Below are 16,014 nucleotides of genomic sequence, written 5' to 3' on the forward strand. Positions count from 1 at the left end.
GTGCTGTGGGTCAGGGTGTCTGTGGACGGGACAAGCTGTGTGGCGAGGGGCTGTCCCCACACCGGGGATTAACCCCTCCTGGCAGCGCTCTGTCCACACTGGGCTGCCGGCGGAGCTGCATCGCTCTGGGCCCCACTGCACAGACCCAGCCCCGGGAGCAGGCGTCTGGCCGGGAATCTGTCCATCTCCTCTGGGCGCGGCCCTGGGCTGGTGCTCTGCCCGGTAACAGGCTGGTCGGCGCAGGGAGCTCTGCCATTGGCTGCCTGCCCCTGGGCCGGGCCCCTGGGGCCAATGCCAGGAGCTGCCCCCCCCAGCCCTGCTCTGCCCCCCAGGGTGTGACATGTGCCCCCCGCCCAGCCCCGCTAGTGCTGCCGGCCCCACACCCAGCCCAGAGCCCGGAGAGAGGAGATGGGCGCAGGACGGGGTGTCCCCATGGCCCAGCTGGCCCTGCTCGCCCTGCTGGCGCTGCCGGGCACCGGGGCAGTGACAAGTACGGGCGGGGCGGGGGCTATGACACATGGACCCGGGGCGAGGGGTGGGAGGACTCACCCAGCACCAGGGAGGGGACAATGGGTGGGGGGCTGATGGGGCAGGGACAGGTACAGGGGCGAGCTGGATTGGAGTGGGATTTCAGGGAGAAGGGTCCCATGCCATAGTGTGGAGAGGATGGGGTGGGCAGGGAGGGATGCGAGGGGCTGAACTGGGTGGGGGGCTGCAGGTAGGAAAGTGTCACCCCCATGGCACTGAGGGTGGAGGGGAGGCTGGTGTCGAAGCAGCAGAGGGATCTCAGGGAAGGCGTGTAGTTTGGGTATGACACAGCCCTGCCCTAGGGGTGCAGCCCCCCCTTCCCCACTGGGACTCGGGGGCTGACCCCTCCCAAGGGGGCACCATGCACAGGGGAGATGGGGGAGGGTTCCCCAAAGAGCCGCTCCAGGGCCAGACCTGCTGAGCCGTGTGTGCGTCTGTGCAGAGCAGGGAGCCCCTGGCCCCGCTCCCTGGCCTGTCCCCTTTGTCCTCTGTTCCCCCAGAACTCAGACCCACCGGGGGTTCTGTGGGGCAGACTCTCTCCTTGGCTATTGGTGGAGGATTCCCTCCTTTGCATTTCTTCTGTGAGATCCTGCCACGTGAGCTGGAATCATCCAATGGCTCCCTAGGATGTAGGTGCCCAACTCCCTTGGGCCCTGGGGAATCCCAGCCTCAGCCCCGAGCTCGACCCTTCCCCCTCCTGGAGTGTGTCTGACCCCCAGGGCTGCTTTACTGTCTGGCCGGGGAGTTCCCGGGTGTCCCAGTGGCTGGGCCTGGGGTGTGAGTGTCGGGGGCAGGGACTGAAATCGCAGCAGAGCCAGTCATGGGACGGCAGGACACGGAGCGAGCCCCCTGCACAGACAGGGACGAAATGTCCCTTCACAAGCTAAGTGGGTTGAGGTCTGGTCACTTTTTGGATGGGAGACCTGCCAGGAAAAATGAACTGGGGTGAGGGAGCACAGTAGGGGGTACTGTCCCATCCCACGCAATGGTGGCCCCTATGCACCAGCGCGATGCCGGGGGGTCACTGTGCTCCCGGTGGCTACTGTTCCCTCACGGGGGAGTGTCCTAGTGTCGGTGCCACGGCTGGGGCCTATGGGAAGCGCCCAGAGACGCTGTCTCCTCAAGTGGCTGGTGGGGCTGCTGCTGACACCCCTCTCCCCACAGTGGAACACGTGTCGGCCCAGGTGGAGTTCTACCAGCGCACGGAACCGTCCCAGCAGGAGTCCGAGGAGTTCATGTTCGAGTTCGACCAGGACGAGATCTTGCATGTGGACCTGGAGAAGAAGGAGACTGTCTGGCGCCTGCCCTACTTTGGCAAGTTCGCCAGCTTCGAGGCACAGGGCGCCCTGAGCAACATGGCCGTGGGCAAGAACAACCTGGAGATCATGATCAAAAGATCGAACCGCACGCGGGCCCCGAACGGTACGACCCCTGGGGGGCTCTTCCTTCCCTGCCAGGGACCTGACCCTTCCCTGCCAGGGACCACTCCTCTGCTCATGCACCGGCCCTGATCTCGGAGGGCTCCGGGCCAGTCAGCCCAGGCCAGGGCTCTGCAGGGCAGGGTCCAGGCAGTTCACACCCTCCCAGGCTGGGGGTCCAGGGCAGCTCCTTTGCCAAGGGCTGTTCGTTGCCCCTGCCCCGCGCCAGGCCTTGCCCATGAGGGATTCTCTGCCCTGCACCTTGTGCTCCAGGCGACGTCAGGGCAGGGAACTCGGCCGGCCCCGGTGACGCCCCCGAGCAGGGCGTGAGCAGCAGGGCCAGGCTGGCTCGGGGCAGGCGATGGCACCCCTAACCCCTGTCTCCCCAGATCCCCCCGAGGTGACCGTGTTCACCAAAGGCCCCGTGGAGCTGGGCGAGCCCAACGTCCTGATCTGCTTCGTGGACAAGTTCTTCCCACCCGTGCTCAGCGTGACGTGGCTGAAGAACGGGCAGGAGGTGACGGGGGGCGTCTCCGAGACCGACTTCTACCCCCGCCAGGACAACGCCTTCCGCAAGTTCTCCTACCTGCCCTTCATCCCGCGGCAGGACGAGTTCTACGACTGCCGGGTGCAGCACGCGGGGCTGGCCCAGCCCTTCCTGAAGCACTGGGGTAAGGCCGGGCGCCCGGGCACCCCGTGGGGCACAGGGCCGGGAGCCAGGACACCTGGGTTCCATCCCGGCTCTGGGAGGGGAGGGTGGTAACAGCCCCCTCACTCCAGGACTGTCTCTCTCCCCCTCTGCAGAGCCCCAGGTGCCCACCCCCGTCCCCGAGACCACAGAGACCCTGGTGTGCGCCCTGGGCCTGGCCATGGGCCTCATCGGCATCGTCGCCGGCACCATCCTCATCATCAAGGGGATGAAGATGAACGCCGCCCACAACCCGCGGGGCCCCTTGTGAGTAGCCGCGGGCCGGGGAGGGCACCAGCTGCACCCCCAGCCTCTGGGACGCACCAGCACCTCCTGGGGGAGACCCCCACCCGCTGTGCCCCCCAGCCAGCCACAGCCCCTGGCCCCCAGCACCCCTGTGTCCATGGGAGGCTCCCTGGGGGTGCTGGGGAATGGACCCGATCCCTGCCAGCCTCGCGCCGGGGCCCAGGGCCCTGGTAACTGATGCTGCTTTGCCTTCCAGGTAACCGAGGGGCGGGGCCGACGCTTCCAATGGGCTTCCCTGAGACCCGCTCGTGCTGCCCCCCAGCTCTGCTCCGACCGGTGTCAGCTGCTTACCTGGGCGGGAGCCACCTGGCTCCGTTACTGCACTGCCCCAACCCGCTAGACACTCACCGGGGAGCCGGCCCCTGGGGCTCCCCACAGTCCCCCCACCAGCCTTGGGACAGCGTGTGATGACGTGGGAATTTTTCAAAATATTGTGGATGAATTTTGCGTGTGCCTCAGTTTCCCCTATGTGCTGCATGGGTAACTAGGCGGGGGGAAGGAGGTTCACCCTTTGCAGGGCCCCAGGGGTGACTGACCCCTGGCTGGCCGGGGGCTGGCCCCAGGCAATGCCCCCCCCCCGTTCAGCGCCTAGTAACCCAGGGCCGGGGACCCCCTGGAGGAAGCCGGGCGTCTGTGAGCAGCTGGGGACAGAGCGAAGGTGCGGAGAGGTTCCGCCGGGCAGAACAAAGGCCTGAGGAGGGCGAGGGGGGCGGGGGCGCCGAGCGAGGGAGCCCTAGGTAGACCCAGCTGCCGTGGGCCGTAGCTTCCCGTTCGCTGTGATGACCTAGGGGCTTTCTGCGCCGTGTCCCGTGATCCAACAGACCCGTCTGTGTGTGCAGCGCCGGCCGAGGGTCGCCCCAGTCTGGGGGGGGGGGCAGCGCTCCCTGGGGGTGGGCGGGTCTCCCCGTCTGCAATCCAGGGGGGTCGCTGAGGGGCGCTCCCGGCGTGACCCGGGGGTGCTGAAGGCTCCGGGGGTCGGTGCCAGTGTCGGTGTCAGGGGCTGACCCCACTGCCAGTGGGACCCGAGGGCGGTGACACACTGAGGGGGGGTCCCCCCGGGACGGTTCCAGAGCCGTGCGACGGCGCTGGGCCTGTGCGTCCGTGACTGGGGCACCTGTTTGGGGCAAGGGCGGCGACCCCACGGGCTGGGGCCGGGGATCCCCCGCGTCAGGGCTGGGGGCGCAGGGCGCACGGGGCTGGTCCCAGCCCATTGCCCTCAGGGGGCAGGTTTCTACTGTCTCCAGTGTGCGCTGGATTGGGCCCCGAGCCCGGCCCCTATTGGCCAGAGTCGCTGTCAGTCACCCCAGGTAACGCCCCTCCAGCCTGACCCAGCGGGCTTTGGGCCAGATTCAGCCATACTCGCTGCCCCCGGGGCGGGATCAGGCCCATGGGGCGGGGTCTGTGTGTGACGGGCCGTTCCCCTGTACAGCCCCTGCCCTGCGCCCGGGGCTGACAGATCCCGCCCCTGGGCCGCGTCTGTGGGGCCGGGTGTGTGAACGGGGGGGAGGGGCTGTGTGCGGGGGGGTTCTGCTCCTGGGGGGGGGGTCACCACCGCTCCCCCGGGGACGCACCGCAGCGGGGGCCCAGACGAGCCGCGGAGACTGTGACCGACCCCGGAGAGGTGCCGGCCGGGGGGGCCTGGCGCTGCCCGACTCACGCGGGGTTCTCCGGAGACCCCGAGACAAAGCCCGTCCGTGGGGCACAGGCGGCACTGGGGTAAGGCCGGGTGCCCGGGCACCCCGCGGGGCACAGGGCCGGGAGCCAGGACGCCTGGGTTCCATCCTGGCTCTGGGAGGGGAGGGTGGGAACAGCCCCCTCACTCCAGGCCTGTCTCTCTCCCCCCCTCCAGAGCCCCAGGTGCCCACCCCCGTCCCCGAGACCACAGAGACCCTGGTGTGCGCCCTGGGCCTGGCCGTGGGCCTCATCGGCATCGTCGCCGGCACCATCCTCATCATCAAGGGGATGAAGATGAACGCCGCCCGCAACCCGCGGGGCCCCTTGTGAGTAGCTGCGTGCTGGGGAGGGCACCAGCTGCGCCCACAGTCCCTCCTGGGGGAGACCCCCACCCGCTGTGCCCCCCCAGCCAGCCACAGCCCCTGGCCCCCAGCACCCTGTGTCCATGGGAGGCTCCCTGGGGGTGCTGGGGAACGGCCCCGATCCCTGCCAGCCTCGCGCCGGGGCCCAGGGCCCAGGTAACTGACGCCGCTTTGCCTTCCAGGTAACCGAGGGGCGGGGCCGACGCCAGGCGCCTTCCTGAGACCCACTCGTACCCCACAACTCTGCCCCCAGCGTCCCTGCTCTGCTCCCGTCGGTGCCGGCTGCTGTGCCTGGGTGGGGACCCCCGGCCACGTAACTGCGAGGAACCAGCCTGCCAGAGACTCACTGGGGAGCCGGCCCCTTGGGCTCCTCCCGCTCCCCTCTGCTGGGCTGGGGAGGGACTACACAGTGAGAGGGTGCCAACCCTACGGGGCTGGAGATCCCCCACGTCAGGGCTGGGGCAGCAGAGCCCACGGGGCTGGTTCCAGCCCATTGCCCTCACGGGGAAGGTGTCCACTGTCTCCAGTGGGCACTGGATTGGGCCACAAGCCCGGCTCCTATTGGCCAGAGTCGCTGTCAGTCACCCCAGGTAACGCCCCTCCAGCCATGACCCAGGAGGCTCTGGGCCAGATTCAGCCACTCCATGTCAGTTGGTCCCCCCGGAATGGGATCGGGCCCATGGCTCGGGGTGGGGCAGCCCCGGCACTAGAGGCGGATAAAAGCCCCGTCACGCCCATGTGCGACTGCCCCAGGGTCCAGCTCCCTGACCCCAGGCGCCCAGTGCGGGGTGTGTGTGTGAGTGGCCCAGTCCCCTGTACAGCCCCCCCCCCCCCCCAACCCTCACTCTGTGACCCGGGTACGGCCCAGCCCTGCCCCCCCAATCTTGCTCTGCAGCTTTTCTCAGCAATAAAGGGGCGTTTTTGGGACGTTTCTGAGGTTTCGATCGTTATTTAAACCTGGCCAGTCTGCGCCGAGCACTCGGCAGCCGGGGGGATCGCAGCACGGCTGCCCTCCGTGCAGGGGCTGCTGGGCAGAACGGGCATTAACGGGGTTTGGTGTAAGGGTTAAGGAAGGCAGCCAGGACTCCTGGGTTCTGTCCCAGTGCTGGGAGAGGAGTGGGGGCCAATGGGTTAGAGTGGGGGGGGGGCTGGGAGCCAGGACTCCTGGGTTCTATTCCCATCTCTGACTCTGCCTTGCTGTGAGGTGTCCTGTGCCTCAGTTTCCCCTTGTGTGACACGTGGCTGTTCTCTGGGGCTCAGGGATGGTCCATGCAGCACTTTGAGATCATCCCATGGCCAGGAGGCCTGGAGAGGGGCAGGGCTCATGGGCCAGGCTCCCCGGGACCGACCCCGCCAGGGGAGCGTGTGCAGAGAGCCGCTGTCCTGTCCTGGTGCTGCGCAGGGACGTCCCACATGCTGGGGCCATTGTGCCACGAAGGGCAGATACCCCCGAACGTGGCCCTGAGCCCCCAGCCCAGCGCTGACCCGCACCCCCCATTGGCACATGCTGGGGAGCCCCGACCCCACCCACACCCGGCTCTCGGCCAGCAGGGATTGGATGCTCAGAGCAGCCAATAACACCCCCCCCCGCCCCACTGTCCGAGCTCTCCCATTGGCCACCGGAGCCTTGCACCAGCCACCGGTGTGTTCCCATTGGCTGCCACTGAACAGCTGTGCCTGGCGGGAACGTTCCTCCCAGTTCAGTTCCCTTTAGGCAGCTCCAGACACTGGCCTGGCCTGGGCCCCTTCCGGCTGGAGCGGGCCCGGGGGCTGGGCATGCAGCTCCAGGGGGTCTCAGGGCCTGGCCCTGGCCCAGGGCTAGTCAATAGCTCAGTGAGCCCAGAGACGCTGTTAACTGTGGGCTGGGCGTGTCTGCAGGGGACAGCGAGCCTGGGGGGGCAAGGGGAGGTCATGGTGGGGCTGACACCATCCAGGGGCTGGAAGTTAAAGCTGGACAGATTCAGACTGGAAATAGGGCAAGTTTTACCCAGGAGGGGAATTAGCCATTGGAGCAGGGTCCCAAGGGTCCCGATGGGTTCTCCACCCCGGCCAATGTTCAGCTCCCGACTGGCTGTTTGTCTCCGAGCTCTGCTCTGGGGGTCACGGTGGGGCAGGGCTCTGCCCTGTGCGTACGGGGGGGTCAGACTAGAGACAGTCACAAGGGGCCCTGCTGGCCTTGGAAAACAGGGTTACTCACCAGTAACTGTTGTTCTTCGAGATGTGTTGCTCGTATCCATTCCATTATAGGTGTGTGCGCGCCCCGTGCACAGATTCCTGGAACTTTTTTCTCCTTAGGAAGCCCTGTAGGGCCGGCTCTGGTGCCCCTTGAGTACTGCGCTCATGCCATGGTATATCAGGCACTGCTGACCCCGCGGCCCCCTCAGTCCCTTCTTTCTGCCGACTCCGACAGCGGGGACGGAGGGTGGGTGTGGAATGGACATGAGCAACACATCTCAAAGAACAACAGTTACTGGTAAGTAACCCTGTTTCTACTTCGAGTGATTGCTCATATCCATTCCAATATAGGTGATTAAATAGCCATACCTCAGAGGTGGGTAAGAATTACCGGTGAGCTGCCCTCAGCACGGCTCTGCCGAATCCTACGTCCTCTCTCGCCTGCTGAACGATGGCGTAGTGAGACGTGAAGGTATGCACCGACGACCAGGCGGCTGCTTTGCAGATGTCCTGCAGGGGCACTCGCTCCAGAAAAGCCGCAGACAAGGCCTTAGCTCTGGGTGAATGCGCTGTGAAGACACCCGGCAGCGGCACCTTTGCCTGCTCCTAGCAGCACTTGATGCAGGCTGTGATCCACGCGGAGATGTGCTGGGTGGAGACCGGTGATCCTTTCATCCGGTCGCCCTCCCATGGCGAGGAGCTGTGCTGATTTCTGGAACGGCCGTGTCCTCGATGTAACAGGCCAGGGCCCATCTTGCATCTAGCGAATGCTATCCCCACTCCTCCCCCAAACCGCAAGGTTTGGGAAAAACATAGGGAGAGATCAATTGTGGTTACAACGAGATTGGGAAACCATCCCAGGCTGGGAGGCTGGGCATGGCCTCCACTGCACCTTATCCGTATAGAATAGTGTATAAGGGGCTCCGAGGTCAAGGGCCTAATTTCGGAGATCCCCCAAGCTGAGGTAATGGCCGCCCGGAAGGCTACCGTCCATGAAGCGCGGCAGAGGGCGTGAAGCCATGGGTCCCAAAGGTGAGGCCCCTATGAGTCTCGAGAGGACCAGGCTGATATCCCCAGGAGGCACTGGGTTGCGGACCTGCCCAAGAGGTAAACCATGACCACTTAGAGTGTTGTTCGGGAGGAACAAGAGGATTTTAGTGAGAGCCAAGTTTTAGATTTCAATCTTTTACCGATGGCTTTTACGAATGTTTTATATAGTGACCTTAAGATAATCGATTCTAAATCTAGCTTTTATGACAAATATTTAGATTCTTTTGATGATCCATATTTAATAGAATTTAATAATCTTAATAATAATAATACCAATTTTAATAATTTACAACATGATTCTATGGAAAATAGAAGAAATATTTTAGGAGATAATTTTAATACAAATTTTATGAATACAGCTAGTTTTAAAGAGAGTAGTTCATTTAAAGAGGGAATATTTTATTTAGAATATCCCATAGATTGTTTTAATTGTCCTATATGTTCACAAATTTTAGCTAGTTTTGGTAAATGGGCAAAGCATATAAATAATGTACATAAAAGCACTTCAATAAGAGTTATTTGCAAAAAATGTGGTAAACATTCACAGTTCCATAACATAGCTTGCCACTACCCCAGGTGCAGGCCCAAGGAGGTGGATAACTCAGAGAAGAAGTATGCCTGCACGGTCTGTGGGTCTGCCTTCTACACTCGCTCGGGGCGGAGTCAACACATCAGACATAGGCATCCCGCGGTGAGGAATGAGGAAAGAAAGGAAGCTAGAGTGGTTGGGAAAACAAGTCACTCTCGGGTATGGACAGAAGAGGAAATTGAATTATTGATTCAGCTTGAAATAAAATATGCAGGGATTAGAAATATTAATAAGTGTATAGAAAGTGAATTAAAAACAAAAACAAATAAGCAAATATCAGATAAGAGGAGGGACCTGGCCAAGAATAAGGTTAAAAAGGATGAAGATTCTATGGTTTTATGGGAAGAGGGCAGGATGGGAGATATTTTAGAAGATATTCCTCCACGTGAGAAAATTAAACCCTTAAAAGATAAAATTTTAATTGATAGGATTTTAACAGGAGTTGGGTGTAATGGGGCTCGTATTTTAGAGAAATTGGATTTTATTGAACAGCAATTAAATGCTTCCACCACTGTAGCAGAAGGTTGGGGATTATTTGAGGAATTATGTAAATTATTGATGAACTCTCCTCATGAAGATGTAGAGAATTTGGAAAATAATAAAGAAAATAATATACAGAATGATAATGGGAAACAAGGAAGAAAAGTGGGTAAGTCTCCTGATAAATATAATAGAAATAGAAAATACGCTGGGAGAAAAGCTAAATTTAGATTCTATCAAACCCTCTTTGAAAAAGATAAGAAAAGGTTGGCTAGGATCATTATGGGAGAACCTGATAAAGCAACGTGTAAGATAGCAGTTAAGGAGATTGAAACCTATTATAAAGAAATTTTGGGTAGAGAAGGACATGGGAATACCAGAGGATGGCCAAAAGTAAAAGAAGTGGTAGATAATGAAATTTTAAATTGGCCTTTATCAATTGATGAAAATAGAGACGCCTTAAGAGAGATTGATAATAGTAGTGCTCCTGGACCAGATGGAATTAAGGTTAAGGATTTATGGGATATTTATAATTTAGACAATAGGATTTTAGTAAGGATTTTTAATATTTGGTTTTTAAATAGACAGATTCCAGAGTGTTTTAAAAGCAATCGTACAATCCTAATTCCTAAAGTCAAGGATCCACAAGAGTTGAAGAAAATATCATCTTGGAGGCCATTGACTATTGGTTCGATTTGGATTAGGTTGTATACAAAAATTTTAGCTAAAAGATTATCAAGTGCTGTTAAATTATGCCCCAGACAAAAAGGTTTTATCGCAGCCTCTGGCTGTGAGGAAAATATATCGATTTTAGAAAAGTTAATTAAAGGGGCCAAGAAAAATAAAGACGAAATAGCTGTTGTTTTTATTGATCTTGCTAAGGCATTTGATTCGGTTGGCCATGGTCACATTTTAAAGGGGTTAAAGAGATTTGGGATATCAGAGAGTTTTATTGATATTGTAAAGGATTTGTATACAGATTGCTACACTGAAATTAGTGTTGGTGAGGATAAGACAGAACCTATTTTAATTAAGAGTGGAGTTAAGCAAGGTGACCCGCTCTCCCCTATTTTATTTAATATAGCCATGGACCCTCTTTTATATAAATTGGAAGATGAAGGAGATGGTTTTATAGTGCAGGGTAGAAAGATAACTTCATTGGCCTTTGCCGACGATATCGCTATATTAAGTAGGTCCTATAAGGGGATGGTTAAGAATTTAAAAATTCTTAATCAGTTTTGTAAAAATTCAAGTTTAAAAGTAAATGTTAAAAAGACAAAGGACTTTCATATTTTCCCAAGCATGGGAACATATGTTATTAATCCAAAAGATAAATGGGGATTAGGTGATGAATTAATTGATTATATTCAACCTGGTGAGTCTGAAAGATATCTAGGTGCAAGAATAGATCCATGGGTGGGAGTGGCTAATAATTCCCCTAAGGAAAAATTAGTTGATTGGTGTGAAAGTTTATGTAAGGCTCCGTTAAAACCTGCGCAGAAATTGATAATTTTAAAAGTTTATATTTTAACGAGAGTTTTTTATGAATTACTTTTAATCGAGCCGCCACTTTATATGTTAAATGAATTAGATGTTTTAGTTAGGAACACTCTTAAAAAGATCTTACATCTTCCCCAGTGTACAACTGACGGGCTATTCTATGCTAGAACTAGAGATGGGGGTTTAGCAGTTACAAAATGTAGTACCCAAATTCCAAACATGTTAATTCGTAAATGGAGGAGACATATTGTCTCCAAAGATGATTGGATAGATTTCTCATTTTTATATGCTGGGGAAAATTTAGTGGAGAAAATTTTAATATATAGTGCTAAAACGGCTAATCCTAAAACGTGGAGAGATGAAGAGTTTTTAAAATGGAGTAATTTAAGATGTCAGGGAATTGGTATTAAATATTTTAAAAATGATTGTATTAGTAATTTGTTTTTAAAATATCCTTGCTTGGCCAGGTCCTCCTCTCTGATTGCGGCATTGCAAACGAGAGCGAATGTTTTTCCCACCAGGGAAGCTCTAGCAAGAGGGCGGAAGATGGAGGAAGGGTTATGTAGATGGTGTGGTAAGGTCAAAGAGACAATTCCTCATATCTCTGGTCAGTGCATAAAAACAAAAGAAGCAAGAATTAAAAGACATAATAGAATAGTTAAAGCACTAATTGATAAAGTAGGAAATAAAGGATGTAAAATTTGGATTGAACCTTACCTTCATAATAAAGAAGGGAAGTTGAGAAAACCTGACCTCATTATTGAAAAGGAAGGAGTGGTAGCCGTTGTGGATGTCACAGTTAGATGGGAAGACAACGCTGACATTGTAGAGGCAGCCCACATTGAGAAGGAGGCATACTACTCTGAGTTGGAGAAGGAGGTGCTGCAGCTCACTGGTGGGAAGATCATCCACTTCCTTGGATTTGTGGTTGGGGCAAGAGGTAAATGGAGTGAAAGAAATGATGAAATTTTTAAAATTTTAGGTATTGATAAATTTAAAAGTTTTAAAGAAAGTGTGTGCAGACTTGCTATGTATGCTACGACGGATATGTTGGCTCTTTTTAGCGATAAACAGTGAACCCGAACATTCATTTCATGTATCCTGTGGATTTTAGATATATTTTAGATATAGATATATTTATTCTCCATATTTTAAATTTTATCGATGGGCTTTAGTTTTCATACTATTGACCTGTTGACTATGTTTAACTGTCCTTTCATGTAATTTAATTTAATTTTAAAATTAATTGAATACTAAATATTACTTATAGGTTAGATCTTGATTTTAGATTATCTTAGCTACTGAATACTAGATTGGACGGCGGACTGGCCGCATAGTAACCAGGAAAGGGCAGGTATTTACACCTGTACAAATAAAGTGATACACGACCTGTGTAGAAGGGTCCCTGCTGCCCAGCAGGACTTGTTGGACCTGCACCGAGCAGGCCCCCCTACCTCCATCAGCCACAGAGCCTCCAGGCCATGAGCTGCAGGGAATCCAGGACTGGGGGCAACAAGCGACCATGGTCCTGGAGAGACGGTCGTGCCGCCTCGGGAGCCCCATGGGCAGGGTGAACGAAAGTTCCAGCAGCATGCTGAGCCAGCACTGGCTCGGTCAGGTCTGAGCAGTGAATATGACATCCGCCCTGCCCCTGTTTATGTTCAGTAGGACCTTTGGCAGGAGTGGAGTGGGCGGGAACGCGTACCTGAGGATCCCCGTCCCGTTACTGAGGAACGTATCGGACACCAACCCAGTCTCATGACCCTGGCGCAAGCCGAGCCTTGGCACTGCGCATTCCCAACCGACACGAACAGATCCGGTTGGGGGACACCCCACTTCTGGAGGATCGCAGTCACTATCCCTGAGTGCAGCGACCAGTCGTGGCGGGGTAGAAACGACCTGTTGAGGCGATCCGCCTCGTCGCTCTTCACCCCCATGAGGTGAGAAGCACTCCAGCAGAGTCGTGCCTCACGGCAAAGCCCCACGGACGGGTAGTTTCCTCGCAGAGAGCGGAGGAGCACGCCCCTCCCTGCCTGTTTATGTAAAAATGGGGGCGGTGTTGTCCAGCAGTGCCTGCACCACTCTGCCTGTCAGGAATCGGAGGAACACCCTGTACACCAGGCGAATGGCTCTCAGCTCCCCCACAGTGACCTGCAAGCACTTTTCCTCCCCCGACCAGAGCCCCCGAGTGCTCAGGTTGGCACTGATGTGGGCTCCCATCCCACATACGAGCTATCGGAGCTTAAGGTGACTGACGGGATCAGTTCCGTGTGAGGGAACGCCCTTCCCTACTGCCCTGGGGAATGTCCACCAGTCTAGGGAGGCTAGGGCAGGTGGGGAACTGGACCACCCAGTTCAGTGAGTGTTTGCTCGGCACATATACTGAGGCCAACCATGCCCGAAGTGGCCTGTGCCTCAGGCGAGCTAGTCTCACTACGTACGTGCAGGCTGGCATGTGGCCTAACAGCTGTAGGCAGTGGCTGGCTGTTGTCGTGGGGCCTCGGTGCAGCTGGGAGATGGTAGAGACCATTGCCTCGAAAGGTGGCTGAGGCAGGAAGTCTCTGGCCTGGGAAGTGTCCAGGGTGGCCCCAATGAACTCTATGTGTTGCACTGGGGTTAGTGTGGACTCCTGCTCGTTATGAGCAGTCCCGGCCTGCTGTACGTGGAGCAAGTGAGGGTCACGCTCTCCTGCACTTGGAACTTGGACCTACCCCTGATCAGCCAATCGTCCAGGTAAGGAAAGATCTGCACACCCTTTTGCCTCAGGCGGGCCGCCATTACCACCACGCATTTGGTGAACACCCTTGGAGCCGAAGATAGGCCAAAGGGCAGGCTGTAAATTGGTAGTGAGAGCCAGCCACCGTGAAGTGGAGGAAGCTTCTATGGCTCCAGAGGATGGACCTATGAAAATATGCATCCGTGTAGGACGAGGGTGGCATACCAGTCTCCTGGATCCAGGCAGGGATTATGGAGGCTAGGGAGACTATGCGAAACCTGAGTCTTTGATATATTTGTTCAGACGACGCAGGTCTAGTACGGGTCTCAGACCCTTGGGGGCGCCCCTTCAGGATAGAAGAGCCTTAACCTGTTCAGGACAGGGCAGGGCGGGTCAGGAGAGCAGTAAGGGCGCCACCCTGGGGCGCACCATCGAACTGTTTCCTACGATTGCCTGCTCCCTGGGGAGCCCCTGCTGGGGCTGAGGACGAGCTGGGGGGAGGGGGGGGCCTGAGCCCATCTTTCAAACCCCCTGGTTCTGTCCCTATTTCTGTAGGGTTGAAAAGGGGCCTATGCGGAGGTCCTGGTCACTGCTGCGCCTGGGCCGTGACTGCCACCTGGGCCGTGCAGTTCCGCATCGGTGCGGGTGGAGAAGAGGGCCAACCTATGAAAGGGAAGGTCCTGGCTTGATTGCTGCACCTCCTGGACAGGCCTGAGGGTAGCAGCCCTGAGTACGGCCTCATGGAACTGGCGGGGGCTATGGCCCTACCCGCCGCAGCTGCAGTGTCATTGGACGTTTGGAGCGCTGCCCTAGCCACCATGATTCTTCCATGCAGGATGGCGGAATCCAACCTCAAGATAGGGGCCCCCCTCTTGAGCAGCTCCTGGTGTGCCCTGAAATCTTCCAGTGGCGCCATGTGATCCACAGAGACTGCCTCGTCCGGGGAGGAGGAAGAGGACTGCCGAGGCAAGTCTTGCGGGTGCTCCCCTTGCCGAAGGGATGCACCCGTAGAGGGTGCCTCCACGGGGTCCGACTCCTCAGCCGAGGAGCGGTGTTTATGGACCTTAGACTGTGCCAGGGCACGGACTGTACCCGCTAGCAGAGTGGATTGGGGCCCTGGTCCCATCTGGGTGTCCCATGGGGCTGTTGGAAAAAAAGATTCCAAATGAGGTTCATTTACCCTGCACCAGACAGAAAAGAGATCCATGCAGGTAGCTGGGCAGTCTCCAAGCTTTATTTCTGCAGAGGTCAAACACTTTCCACCAAGTGGTCAGTGTGAGACCCCGAAGGCATGCTCTTTTGCATATTTATAGAAACATAGACAAAGAAATTACATATGCATAAATTCTTGATGCTTATAGGTACATTCAAATTTACTACTACTATTGCTATTGGCTTATACTTTTCTACTTTTACTAATTATAAAGGTATGCATAACAGATAACATGTTAACAGACGATTTCAGCTTATCTATCAAAGTTGTCTGATCTATCTCCCAAGGTTGTGTAACCAATTAAAACCAGTTGGGGTGTCTCCTTGCCTCTTCTAGGAAACCTTTCTCTGACCCTGGCACAAGATAAGCACTGTCAGGATAAAAGGAAAAAGGGGGGCTGGGTGATTTCAGTGGAGAGCAGAACACTTAAAGAAACTAAAATGGAGTAACTGTGGTCAAGCAAACAATTATTTTCCTTCAGGGCCCAATAAGGCCCTTGACCCTAGGGCCCAGCTGGGGCTGACTGTGCCACCTGCTTGGACACCTTATGGGGGTGTCGGCCGTCCCGACGACTGTCCCCCCCCGTGGGACCGGAGCCGCTACACAGGCGGCCGTGCTTGGTCCCGGGTGTTGTGCCCACACCGGGGACTGTGGCATGGGGGGGACGAGCCCTCAGCACCACGGAGAGCTGTGGCACCGCATGGAGCCCAGTGCCACATGGAGCTGCAATACCACTGAGAGCCCCGTTACCGCTGGGACCCTCGGTACTGCTCCGGGGGGCTTGGTACTGGGGGAAGGAGCTTCGGCACCCAGACTTGCAGCGCCACTGACCTGCTGGGGGAGCGTCCTCGCTCTACCCCCGGTGGCTGTCTGGCAGGAGATCTTCCTCCCCTGACCAGGGATCTCCACCGCCCTTTGGGGGACCCCATGTGGGCTTGCCCTGGGACCCTGGCCCCTTCTCCCTCGGCTGGGGTGGGGGTGGGGGGTACCAAGTGTGGGGGAAAGGAGGGAGTTAAACCCAGGCAGCTGGGACCTAGCCCGGCCACCTTCAGTCCATCAGGGACTTCTTCCTAAACTACAACACTCAACAACTACTTAAACTAACTAGGTACTTTGATTAACAAAGAATTCAAAGAAGGGGAATGGCACGGGCAGAAAGAAGGGACTGAGGGGGCATGGGGCCGGCAGTGCCTTATGTGCTGCAGCATGCACAGGACACTCCAGGGGCACCAGATCCAGCCCTACAGGGGCTGCTAAGGGGAAAAAAGTTCCGGGAACCATGCACTGTGGCGTGCACTCACCTATATTGGAATGG

At 56.4% G+C, this 16,014-nt stretch overlaps 2 protein-coding genes across 5 annotated transcripts in view; one reads left to right on the forward strand and one right to left on the reverse strand.

Moving 5' to 3' along the window:
• The window catches only part of LOC137149606 (DLA class II histocompatibility antigen, DR-1 beta chain-like), an 85,641-nt gene that overhangs the window by 9,457 nt on the left and 60,170 nt on the right, over window positions 1–16,014 (reverse strand). The gene's annotated exons all lie outside the window — the stretch shown is intronic.
• LOC137149604 (HLA class II histocompatibility antigen, DR alpha chain-like) lies at window positions 369–5,803 on the forward strand. 3 transcript variants are annotated; one of them, XM_067543124.1, is made up of 5 exons: window positions 369–490; window positions 1,693–1,950; window positions 2,336–2,617; window positions 4,790–4,940; window positions 5,159–5,803. In XM_067543124.1, exons 1-5 carry the CDS (start codon window positions 409–411, stop codon window positions 5,160–5,162), a joined length of 777 nt encoding a protein of 258 aa, XP_067399225.1. In that variant the 5' UTR covers window positions 369–408; the 3' UTR covers window positions 5,163–5,803. The 3 variants fall into 3 exon arrangements, with proteins under 3 accessions (XP_067399225.1, XP_067399224.1, XP_067399226.1); XM_067543123.1 differs by lacking the exons at window positions 4,790–4,940; window positions 5,159–5,803 and adding exons at window positions 2,751–2,901; window positions 3,137–3,318; XM_067543125.1 differs by lacking the exon at window positions 5,159–5,803 and having other exon boundaries at window positions 4,790–4,944.

The sequence above is a fragment of the Emydura macquarii genome, unplaced genomic scaffold (assembly GCF_026122565.2).
Source record: "Emydura macquarii macquarii isolate MOO-44397 ecotype Brisbane River unplaced genomic scaffold, CSIRO-AGI_Emac_v2 contig_782, whole genome shotgun sequence".
Lineage (NCBI taxonomy): Eukaryota > Metazoa > Chordata > Testudines > Chelidae > Emydura > Emydura macquarii.

Coding starts and splice junctions, on each gene's coding strand:
- LOC137149604 (XM_067543124.1), top strand. CDS start 409: ATGGGCGCAGGACGGGGTGTCCCCATGGCCCAGCTGGCCCTGCTCGCC. Junction 1,951..2,335: donor CCGCACGCGGGCCCCGAACG/GTACGACCCCTG, acceptor CTGTCTCCCCAG/ATCCCCCCGAGGTGACCGTG. Junction 2,618..4,789: donor GCCCTTCCTGAAGCACTGGG/GTAAGGCCGGGC, acceptor CCCCCCCTCCAG/AGCCCCAGGTGCCCACCCCC.